Source organism: Spermophilus citellus (genome assembly GCF_964194105.1).
Source record: "Spermophilus citellus genome assembly, chromosome: 11".
Lineage (NCBI taxonomy): Eukaryota > Metazoa > Chordata > Mammalia > Rodentia > Sciuridae > Spermophilus > Spermophilus citellus.
The window spans coordinates 85,577,376-85,590,825 of NC_138192.1; the positions used below are offsets into that span (position 1 = coordinate 85,577,376).

General features: G+C 32.8%; 1 protein-coding gene across 1 annotated transcript in view; it reads right to left on the reverse strand.

The window, feature by feature from the left end:
* Positions 1-9,227: 9,227 nt before the first annotated feature.
* Positions 9,228-13,450, reverse strand: part of NCKAP1 (NCK associated protein 1) — a 107,282-nt gene continuing 103,059 nt past the window's right edge. Inside the window, exons 29-31 of the mRNA XM_081260476.1 lie at positions 13,276-13,385; positions 11,173-11,262; positions 9,228-10,141 (exon numbers count right to left, since the gene is read on the reverse strand). Of these exons, the coding sequence (XP_081116602.1) occupies positions 10,025-10,141; positions 11,173-11,262; positions 13,276-13,385 (317 nt within the window). The 3' untranslated portion in view covers positions 9,228-10,024. The remainder of the gene's footprint in view (positions 10,142-11,172; positions 11,263-13,275; positions 13,386-13,450) is intronic.

Sequence of the window (13,450 nt, forward strand, 5' to 3'; positions counted from 1 at the left end):
CCAAATTAGAAGTATTGTATTCATATGTCTCACTTCACTCTTCCCTATGTCAAAATATATATACATAATATTTATGCTTTCATACATATATTCAGATGTACATTTTTATGAACATTCATGTTTCCCATCATACATAGTCATTCCCTAATCATAACCATAATCCGACCAAAATTGTAATACTAACTCTAATATTACCCCATACCTAAACCTAATTTAACTTTAAAGCATATATATTAATATGAATATTTATGTGTATCTGATATACATATTTAAATATCAATGGTATATTTTATATATTATATATTCATATATATGATTTATCCATGCATCCTCAAATTAGAAAAAAAATATATTTATAGGGCTCGCTTTAATTCCTTCCCTATTTCAAAACATATATACTTATATATTTTTATACATATTTTTACCTAAACTCTTCTGAATATTTGTTTCCTGATGAACATATTATTTCCCTAAAACTATCCCTTAATTCACCTGTAATTTAATATTTAACCCTAACTCTATACCTAAACCTAATTTCACATAAAAGGATATGTCTTTATAAATATTTGTGTATTTTGACTTATGAGTTTAATTATCAGTGACATATTTGCATATATAATTATATATTTATATATATGGTTTTTCCATGCATTCCCAAATTTTAAAATGTGTATTCACATTACGTTAAACCCTTCCCAATTCAAAAGATATATATGTTTTAGCATACTACAGGACACAGCCACATCAATGTTTACAACAGCACAATTCACAATATCTAAACTGTGGAGCCAACCTAAATACCCTTCAGTGGATGCATGAATAAAAAAATTGTGGCATATATACACAATGGAATTTTACTCAGCATTAAAAGAGAATAAAACCATGGCATTTGCAGGTAAATGGATGGCGTTGGAAAAGATAATGCTAAGTGAAATTAGTCAATCCCCAGAAAACAAATGCCAAATGTTTTCTCTGATATAAGGAGGCTGATTCATAGTGGGGTAGGGAGGGGGAGCATGGGAGGATTAGATGGATTCTAGATAGGGAAGAGGGGTGGGAGGGAAAGGGAGGGGGCAGGGGATTAGCAAGGTGGAATGTGATGGATATGATTATCCAAAATACATGTATGAAGACACGAATTGGGTGTCAATATACTTTATATATAAACAGAGATATGAAAAATTGTGGTATATATGTGTAATAAAAATTGTAATGCAAAAAAAGTACATGTATAAAGGAATGAATTGGTGTGAACATACTCTATATACAAAGATATGAAAAATTGTACTCTATATGTATAATAAGAATTGTAATGCATTCCGCTGTCATGTATTAAAAAATAAAATCAATAAAACTAAAAAAATGTTTTTATATATATTTTGTGTATACATTCTTATGAATATTAATGTTTCTGATACACATATTCATTCCCTAACCCTAAACATAAAACTACACAAAATTTAATACTAACCCTAAATTTACTCCAAGATCTAAACCCAATTTAACATAAAAGCATGTACATTAACATGAATATTTACATGTATATTGACTTATATATTCAATTATCAGTGGTAACATTTGCATATTATTATACATTCATTTAAGTTTCATCCTTGCATTTCCATATTATAATAATTGTATTGATATGACTAATTTCACACCCTTCCCTATTTCAAAACATGTAATTTATGTTTTTATACATATTTTATATGTATATTCTTATGAATATTCATATTTCCCAATTACTTATTCATCCCCTAACCTTAACAGTACCCAATACAAAGTTTAATACTAACTCTAAACGTACCCCTTTAACTAAACATATTTAACATAAAAGCATGCATATTAATATGAGTATTTATGTATATTTGACATATATATTCAATTATCAATGGTATGTTTGCATATATATCATTATATATTCATATGTTTATCCATGTGTCCCCAACACATAACATAAAACCCTAACCCAACATAAAATTGAATATTAAATTTAACTCTCATTCTATACCTAAATCTAATTTAACATTAAAACACATATTAATTTGAATAGTCATGTATATTTTGACTTATATATTTAATTACCAATGATATTTTCATAAGTTATTATATACTCATGTTTGTAATTTATCCCATGCATCCCCAAATTTTCAAAGGTGTATTAACATGACTCACTTTAAACCCTTCCCTATTTCAAAACATATTTCTATAGATGTTCATATAAATTTTAATGTGTACATTCATATGAATATTAAATTTCTGATATACATTCATTCCCCAACCCTAAACCTATCCCTACACAAAATTTAATACCAATCCTAAATTTCTCTACATAAACCTAATTTAACATAAGATAATATATATTAATGTAATATTTATGTGTATTTTTCCTTAAATATTCAATTCTCAATGGTATATTTGTATATATTATTACATATTCATATGCGTGATTTATCCATGCATCCACAAATTTAAAGAGTCTATTCATGATTCACCTTAATCCCTTCTCTATTTCAAATCACATATATTTATATGTTTTTATAAGATTTTCATACATACATTCTCTTTTTTTTTTTGTAGTTGTAGATGGACAGCATGCCTTTTGTATGTGTTCCTAGTCACTGATGTGATAGATGGTCACTCTGCTACCTCAGTTGCGGGAGGGAGAGATGCAGTGTCAAATCAACACAGACACTGGGAGCTGGTGAGAGAGCGGGCAGATGAGAAACCGGAGTCGACATTCAACAAGCTCAGTGGATGTTCAGCAAGCTCAAGCTCATTTGTTTTTGGAATGCATACAGCTGTTAGAGTTCAGGTAGGGCGTGCCCACCAATCACACATGAGCTCCTTAACATCTATAAGCCAATCACCTTATGCTTAATGTAACCGCACTATGAGGAAGCACTAAATATTGCTGTCCTGATGGAAGGCAGCCTGGAAGGGTCTTTTAGGGTTAGGGTTTGGGAATAAATATGTATATTAGAAAACAAATATTCATAAGAATCTGTGCTAAAATGTTTGAAAACATATATGTTTTGAAATAACAAAGGGTTTATTCTGAAGTCACTTTTTAAACTTTGGGATGCATGGGTAAATTTTATATATGAATATTTAATAACATACAAATATACCTTGATTGAATATCAATGTCAAAATACACATAAATATTCATATTATTATATATGCTATTATGGAAAATTATGTTTAGGTATAGGATGAGATAGAATTAGTATTAAATTTTGGGTAGGATTAGGGCTAGGGAATAATATGTGTATCAAAAAATATGAATATTCATGAGAATATATACATGAAAATACGTATGAAACATGACTTGAAATAGGGAAGTGTTTAATGTAAATACAATGAAGTAACTTTTCTTAATTTGGGGATGCATTGATGAAGTATATGTATGAATATAATATATATACAAATATACTATTGATTATTGAATATCTGAGTCAAAATATACATATATTCATATTATTATATATGCTTTTGTGTAAAATTATGTTTAGGTATAGAGGTAAGGTTAGGGTTAGTATTAAATTTGGGGTTGGGCTAGGGTTAGGATTAGGGAATGAATATGTATATGGGGAAATTGCAACATAATGATTTGCCCATTCAAGGATTAGCTATTATCCTGAAATAAGCCTATCTTTTTTAACGGCAAAGTCAATCTTTCAATCAATTGCAAATAGAGAGCTCCTTACACTAATCAAATACTAGGAAAGTTATATGTTCCAAAGTGGGGTATCACTTCAGCAGCTAGATTAGCTTCACAGAATAGCCAAAATATCATTTTTATTAACATAGAACACAATTATTTTGTGATTTTAAGACTTTTTAAAAAAGTGTTTTTCTTTGTTTTCTTTTTCCCGTTTTTGATACTGGGGCTTGAACCCAGGGATGCTTTATCACTGAGCTACATCCATAGTCCTTTTTATTTTTAGACAGGGTCTTGCTATGTTGCTAAGGCTGACCTCAAACTTGCGATCCTCCTGCCTTAGCCTTCTCAGTTGCTGGGATTACAGGAGTGTACCACCACACCTTGCCTAAAAGGAGTATTTTCAAAATTGTTAAATATGTGACATAACTATCTGTGGAATGAAGATAAACTAGGAAAGAATTTGAGTCAGTAGATTAAGTTGAAGAGGACCATAGAGAAAAAGAAAAGAAACAATGAAGCAAATTACAACTAGGATGGATAGAAAGTGAGCATAGTGTCCTCACATCCACTGTCATTTAACCAGGACATTTTCAGTGCTTAGATAAAGAGCATGCTACAGCAAGAAAAATATGGGTTAGAAATCCAACAGCCATAAATTTTAAATCTCAGCTCTGTTATTAAAAAATTTTGTGACACTGGATAATCTAACGTTTTGAGTCAGTTTCTTCATTTATGAAAACTGGAGAAAACTACCACTGAGCAATTTGGTTGTGAAGATTAAATGAAGTAATGGGCATGCACCTGTCTAGTATTCAAAGTGGCATAACATAAACACTTGTTGCTACTTTCTGCTCCCTCAGCTGTAGTTAAGTTAGTGTAAAGCAGCTTTAAATGCTATTAGACAGAAAAAAACATATGTGAGAGTTCTGAGGCTATGTAGTAAGAATTCAATTCTGATACCAGATTTAATTCTTGGCCTCTGCAACTTCCTTGCAATGTGAGTTGTACAAAGGACTTTTCGTAGCTTCGGTTTCCATATTAGTAGATGGGGCTACTCATCATATAGTGTCAGAACTAAATGAACAATATCGAGAGGATTAAATTAGATAAAACTTAGCACACAGTGTGGTACATAGTGAGCTCTCAATAAATACTAGCCAGAATTTTTGGCTTAGACAAAACCCCTAGCATCATTCAAGGTCAAACTTTTCCCTCCTTACCATCACAAGTCCTGCCCACTGGACCTTGCATCAGACTGCACTCAAAGACTTGTATATTTTGGCTAAAGGTTAAGAATTGGGAAGAAGGGATGTTCAGCTTTAATGTGGGAAATTATGATTATCTGCTCCCCAGCTTCAGCCTTGGCAAAGTCTCAAACACCTACTTCAAGGTACTTCCTGACATACAGCACTTGTGTGTAATCAATAACCATGTGATTAAAGGATATGGCTATACCTAATTGCTATAGTACTCTGGTTCATTATTAATAATTTATTAATAAAAACATTGTACATATAATGTGGAATGAAAATCGTTTTTATATGCTGAATTCTATCCAATCAGCTGGTGTAAATGTACCTTCAGAATGCAAATCCTTCTCATATACTTGCTGAAGATTCTTTCTACTCAAGACAAAGACACTGAAATTGGTGTGTATACAGCTAAAGTTGATATGTAAATACAAATTCAAAAGCAATATTTTCATCTTGGGATTTGTATTTGCAACATTACTCTATTGCCACATTTCTAGAACCAAGATGTTAGTCCATTTGGGCTGCTGTAACAAATGTCTTAAGACTGTTTTGCTTATAAACAAGAGTAATGTATTTCTCACAGTACTGAAATCTGAAAAGCTCAAGATCAGGTGCCGGCAGATTTGGTATTTGTCAAGGGCTTTTTGGCAAAGATGGCAACTTCTGTGTCCTCATATGGGGGAAGGGGCAAGGTAAGTCTCTGGCACCTCTTACGTAAGGTTAGCCCAGTTTATGAGAGTTCCACATTCTGACATAATCACCTCCCAAAGGCCCATATCATTAATACCATCATAAGGTGATCAGGTTTCAACCTGTGAATTGAGGGTGGGGGGAGACACAAAAATTCAGAGCATAGCACATGGTTTAGGAACAATATTTTTTCCTCAACCACATGATGCAGTAAATACTAGAAAAAAAATTCTAGAAATAAAAAGGGGAGATGCTTTTACTCTGGTCAATCACAAATGGAGGAAAAGCAAATTCTAATATGGTAGCCTTCATTATGGGTCGCTCCTTACTCTCTACTCCATTCTTCAAAGTAACTATTTAATATCTTAAGTGAGTAATTTTATGAGTTTGGGGGGGGTAATTTAACTGCTGATAATGCTGAAAAACTAATGATTCTAAACTGTTAGTTTTTTTTAAATGACCAATGTTCTAATAAAGTTAATTTTTTTAAAAAATCATTTATTCATGTATTCTAAAAGCTTATCCTATGATAAAGTTCTGTTTGGGCCTGGGCCAATATTAACTTCAAGATCCATGGAGTACTTGATAAATGTGTGTACTTAAGTGCACTGTGAATGTGACTCAGCCATATACCACAGGAGAGGCATGGTTATCAGCAAAGCCACACACCCTGTACAGCCCTGTCTCCAGGTCATCTGTCTGCCAGGTTCATGGACCTCATGTCAGAGGTTGACCAGGACACTACTATACCAATAATTATGTCCATCTATCTCACTCCTCAATTAGGAGAAAGAAGATAAGGGAGTGGGTTGCACATTTAGATGAAAAATAAGACATGGCCCTCTGTGGCTAGGTTCTAGACTTCAGATTGCCAATTTATCCCATTTTGTTATTTTCAGGCCAAAATAATAGGCTGAAAACTTGTCTTAAAAATGAAATATTCCAGAGTTCAATATGCTTGATGTGTGGATTGTTAATAACAGTAATATGTATGGAAAGTTTGGCTCATCCAAGAATGGATAAAATATTAGGATACTTAAAGCAACTTTCCATTTTGAAAATTAACAAAGAGTCATAAATATTTAATTTTCCTTTCAGTTCAACAGCATCATAATCACCCCCCCCCAAAAAAAGCATTTTTGTATTAAAGATTAAGACATGAAAGCTTTCAAACAAATCTTCTTCCCCAAAGACAGAGATCATGGCAAATCTTCACAAAAGAGGGCATTTTGTCTATTTAGAAATGCAGGCTAATGCCATCCAATGAATTGAGGGTTTATGCTGTCATTTCAAGTAACTATAAAGAAGTAATCAAAGAAAGATGTAAGGAGTTACTACTTTAAGGATGATTCACAAAAATCTTACAAATAGGTAGCTGAAATCTCACCTAAACAAGTCATTATAATAGAATGAACATGATTACATACTACATTAACTAGTAGGTAACAGTTCACTGGCAAAATTTCGGCTTGGTTCAGAAGACCTCATAGTATACAACAGACTTTACCATTTTCAGATTAATGCCACAGCATATCAGTGAATTCATGTTCATTTATTTATTTTTTTATTAACCAACCAGGGTTAGACTGGATGTGAACTGATCAAACAAGCAAGGAAAGAAAGAAGGCTGACTGGGAAAGTAAAAGAGCTGGTCAGCCAAATGGGAGGCTAATAGAAAGTCCCTGAACACGCCTTGTGCCAGAGATATTAACAGTTACACTGTTCACTAACTTCTCATACATGTCAAGTTTGTGCTTGCCTCCTGGGCCTTTATCTACACTGCTCAGCCTCTGTCCAGTTCTGGTTCATGCTGATCCTTCATGTATTAGTTTAAGCATGTCCTCTTCAGGTCTTTCTGATGACACTTTCTACAGTAGTGCCCCCACAGACTCCCTTACTGCCTTCCAACATATATCATCATAGACACTTTGCTATCATCAGCAGAAGGCTGCTCCCTTTACTGTCCACCAGCACTAAAATGCAACTGGGAAAGGGGAAAAGGGAAACTATTTTGCTCACCATTATATCCAAGCATCCAAAACTATTTGCTAAATATTTATCATTTGCTTAGTGAATGAATGGAAAAGTGGTAAAAAGCAAGGAATTTGACTTCTCAGAAATTTCCTAAGGAAACAACAGGTCAAGTTCACCAAGATATAGATACAAGATACTTATAATAATGAAAAACAAGAAATTGTCTACATGTTCATCCAAATAAAAATTTTTAAATTAGTCATGGGATATATGAATGCACTAAAAAGAATACCAAAAAATTTCTATTTTTGAGTGAAATAAGCAGATTACAAGTCAGTATTATGGTAGGATCATATTACTGTAGAGAAAACAATGGAAAAAGTGTAAGTTTAAAGGAAAATAACAAAGGGTAAAACAAGACATGAAAAATAATAGTTATCAATTTATTTTTAACTTTTTCCTCCAAGTTGCCTTTGGGCCTCCAACCCCATGGGGGGTGGGGTAATCAAATAAAATATAACTCATTAAGGATGTTTGTGTATATGAGAAAGAAATTTTGGAAAAGAAAAACTTCAGATGACTATGAAAGCGTGATCTTTTCTTGTTATTAACAGTGGTAGAAAATGCCTATTGTGTAACCTTATTCTCTTAGAGATATTCCAAAGTACACATATTCAAATACCTATTTTACTTCTCAAGATAGCATTGCCAACAAAATTATTGCCTCTCTAATATTTTGAAGTCAACTGCATTAAATCTTAGCCTGACTACACAGTGAACAGTTGAGACTACTTTAAGTCTGAAACTATTTCTTTTTAAAATTTCTTTTCAAAAAATCCCATGGGAACTACTAAAATTTTTCAACAGTGACAACCATTCCCTGCCTTAAATATAAACTGAATAAATTGTACACAAAATCACAGTATGATAATCTTATGGCACAGTAATTTCATTCCACTCAGAAATATTCTAACTAAGTTCACATCAGCTTTCTTTTATCTCCACACAAGCTACTAGTATATACACAGGAAGCTGTGAACAACAGCTCTTTATGATATTCAGACACAAAGCTGTTGAGTAACAACCTTTACAATGCCAATCAAAGAGCAAAACATCTGGTGAGTTTTCAAACTAAATGAGTTGCTTTGCTCTACGTGCCAACCACCAAGCAAAAGGTCCTTTATGTATTTCCCATTCATTATTCACTGATGTTACAGTTCTGAACAACATTCACACTAGTTCCATGATCATTCAATGTCCCCCTATTCTTTTAAATAACTCCATTTGTTAACAGATATAATGAGCGAGCTAATGGCACACAAATTTTCTTTTAGTTCTTCATTTTAAAATAATGTCATGTAATTTTATTTTCTAATTGAAATATTTTTTCCAATGGAATATTTTTCAAAACATTTAAACAAAGGCCTGGGGATGCAACCCAGAGGTAGAACGCTTTTCTAGCATGTGCAAGGCCTTACGTTCAATCCCTAGCAACGCAAACAAAACAAAAAAACAACTTTTAATAGCTGACTTGGTATCAAATGCTATACTTCAGATTCTCCTAAACTAAGTTTACACTGGAACTTTCACATTGTGGGATAAATTTCCAAAGATCTTAATTAAATAAATCATTCAAACTGTGATACAGTCTATTGTTTATTTTATGTTATGGCAGGTACACTTGAATTTCAAAAATTTAAAACATATAAAAAGTGGTTAGGGACTAACATTTGTATCAATAGTTGATAAATGTCTAAGATTGTTTATTATACAGCAGGATACAATGGTAGTGCTAATGCCAACAGGGCACCATGAAATTATTCTAAAATTATCACTAGGCTTTATACAAGCAACAACATATGCTGCTGTTTTAGAATTTTGGGACATGACCTGCTTCTAACACTAAGCAGTTCTTTAACATTTTTAATGTTATACAGTGTTAGAGTATTTAGTTTGGCAACTGTTTCAAAATAAAGTAGAAATGTATTCATAACATCACAGAAATGCACATCCAATTTTGTTTTCAATAAGAACATAGGTACAGATCAGAACTCTTCCCTATATGAAATAATTTATACACAGATGAATGATATAATATCACTATCTAAAATAATCACTAAATACAATTGTTTTCAGAAATAAACAAGCAAAGGTTTTTTCCCATTATCAAATATCAAAACATATAGATAATGTATGTCTTTCAAACAAATGATACTCTAAAATTATAGGAATAATTTCAGTGAATTCAGTAATGTGCAAACTAAATTAACCTACTGTAGTACAATTATATTAAGAAACCAATGATCAGAAAATACAACCGTATGAAAGCAATTTATAATCCACAAAACTGTTTTTCAGGCCTTAAGGTAAAATAGTTCCACAGTTTACAGATAAAACCGAGGCAACAAAAATGCGTGCTTGTCTTGAATAAGTAGATATTTTACGCAGAAGATGTAACACTTTGTTTGTAGACAGCATGGTATGCATTTCTCAGCAACACATAAGGAAAACAAGATTCCAAAAGATCCATTGTCAGGAATGGTGATTCCTGTACAATCTGAAAAATTCCAAAAATGCAACAAAATTCAGGTTATTTGCAATAGGAACATTTACTGCTCTAATTAGAAATAAACACAAATTATTTTCCCTTTACTTTAAAATCTACAATGTAAATGTGTCATAGTGAATTCTATCAAAATGTTTTAAAATGCTAATTTCCAATGAAATCAATCAGTAGAAAAATATTGAGCATTTTCATTGTCTTCAACAATATACTAGACATAAAAAAGAATATAAAAATATTTAAAATATGGTCCATACCATTAAGTTTAACTAGAGACTCAAAGACTAAATTAGAAATCAAAATCAAACCTAAGACCAACTATAATTAAGTGAGAAGCTATAAATATTAAGAGTTCAAAAGAGCAGAAAGATTAATGTATGCCAGAGTAAGATTACCTGGAAAGACTACCTGGAAAAAGATTTCAACTGTGGGTTATGTTAAGTCTTTAAGACAGACACAGAACTCTGCAGGTAAAGTAAATGACTCTTAAGTAAAAGAAGAGCCAGGCAGGAGAAACAAGCATAGCTGGATCAGAGACACTGCAGGGAAGGAACTGACAAGGCAGAGAGAATTATAGGAAACTATAGTAGATGGGCAAAATAATCAGAATGGAGAAAAATCAGTAAACTGGAAGAGAACTGAAACTCATAAACTGGGAAAAAATAAGGCCCAAGTATTTCCCAACAGGTTGAAAAGCCCTTCATAAAAGAATACCCTCTTAGTTAATGCTAACTTTGATTTTACTATTTTCTGATATTAGCTTAATGATTAAATGAGTGATGCCAGTCTTTTCAGCAATTTCTACAAAGTAATATGGCTTGGGTTGAGCGAATACAAGAAATGAAGACATTCAGATGGGGATTGAAATGGGGTAAATTAAATTCCATGCATACATGATTATGTAAAAATGAACCCAGCTATTACATACTATAATCCACCAATAAAAGCAAAACATAATAATTCAGCACCAAGAAAAAGACATTCAAATTACTTTCATTATTAATGAAAATTAAAATAAAACTTACCATATCTAACAGTAAATAAACAGATTCCCTGTTTCTTGTTGTAGTTTTATCTGTTTCCTGGCCAATTTTCAGTAGACTGGAGGATGCAAGCTTAAAAGTACATGTACATATTGAGTTTTTAACAAAATGTTCATCAGTTACTAATTTATTTTCAGTATGCTTCACCTTCCAACACATTTCAATCATTCAGTACTACATATAAAGTAATGATAAACTTAGATATCTTCATTCAAGCAATAATTTAGAGAGCTATTAAGGTATAAATGTAATCAAATATTCTTACTGATCTTGAAAACACACTTTTCAAAATGATTCACATTATTTTCTCTCTTACCAGTACCTGTATTAAATATTCAGTGGTTTCTCTACCACAACCACCACCACCACCACCACCACCACCCCCGCTCCTGGTTTCACTTTTCAGGGTCAGAAAATACGAACTGGAAAATTACAGAAATAAATGTTTCCTAAGTTTTAGATTCCATGCCATTCTAAGCAGTGTGATGAAATCTCATACCATACCTTTCCATACAGCCAGGGAGATGAATCATCCCTTTGTCCAGCATATCCATACTGTATATACTACCTACCCAACAGCCATTCAGTTAACTGTCTTAGTTATCAGATTGACTGTGGCACTAATGTAGTATTTGTGTTCCAATAACCCTTAATTTACTGTGTAATAGCCCCAAAGCACAATAGCAGTGATGCTGGCAGTTTGGATAGGCCAAAGAGAAGAAAAGCAATTAACTGCTTCCTGTAAGTAAAAAGGTCAAAGCTGTCAACTTAGAGAAAGAAAAAAGTCATATGCTAAGACTGCTAAGATTTACAGTAAGAACAAATCTTCTATCTTAAAATTATGTAGGAAGAAGAAATTTGTGCTAGTTTGCTGTCACATCTCAAAATAGTAAGGTTATAGCCATACTACATATCAAGTGCTTGCTTAAGATGAGAAAGGCATTGAATTTGGGATAGAAGACACAAACAGAAAAGGTATTCCAAATTATGACAACATGTGCAAGAAAGAACTAAAACTATATATAAAGACTTTTCAGCAAAGAATTCCCTAAAATGAATTGTCTCCACACCATTTATTCCAAATAAGAGATGACTGCAGAGATTCACAAACAGGTTTGGTTTGAAAACTATAATAATTACTGGAGAGGCTGCATTTGCTAATGAGGAAACTGCTGCTACATTTTCGGTAGAGTCAAAGATACTGATGAAGGAGAAAGGATACCTTCTCCAAGTCTTCAATTGTGACGAAACCAGGCTCTTCTAGAAGAAGATGCCAAATAGAATTTAAAGGACAGATTAACTCTGATACTATGTACCAATACTGCAGGGACTATGATACAGCCAGTCACACAAGGTACAGGGTGAAGAACCTAAGAGTTCTCAAAAATAAAAATCATCTACCCATGTTCTGGCAACATAATCAGAAATAGTACAGGTACCAATTGCTTGTTTATGGAATGGTTCTTCCAGTGCTTCATCTCAGAAGTGAAAAAATATGTGGAAGAGGAAGAACAGTTGGAATCCTAAAGTCTATTAACAGGTAATGTACCTAGCACTCCAGAATCTGTCCACTATGAAAACGAAAAAGCAGAGGCTGTATTTTTACCTCCAAATACAATCTCTGCATCATCCCTTGTCCATGCATTGTTCAATTTGTCAAGGCCACATACACCCACTTGGTGTTTGACTGCGTTCAATCAGCAATTGATACAGATCTAATCTGGACATAATACAGTGGTGGGAATCATTCACTATTGCTAATGCACTAACGTTCATCAAAGTTGCAATGAATGAAAACCAGAAACTGTATGAAGAACTTATGGAGTGACTGTTCCTTGATTTCAATGCCTTGCTTTCACATATTCCTCCCTCCAAAATAAAACACCCAATAAACATTAAAAGGAAAACGTACTTTATATACTTGAGAAAAGAATGTGAAAACAAATATGCCATTAAAGGATGCTCAATAAAATGTCAGAGAAAGAGAGACAGAGAGACAGAGACAGAGAGAGAATTTACTCTATTACATCTCACACTTATAATTTTTAGTTTTCTTTATGAGTTTTGTTTTCTGATTGTACATACCGCCAGAAATTCTTTAAGACGGTCTTCAATGCTTCCTTTGTGAATTGTAAATAAAGCTGCTGCGATCTGGTTGATGGCTTTAGCCAAGCAATGTATGTTGTTGCAGTGCCCTTTTAGAAAAGTACAAATAAGGTTATGTTGATCCCAAAATATCTGTGCAACCCTCAACTATCAA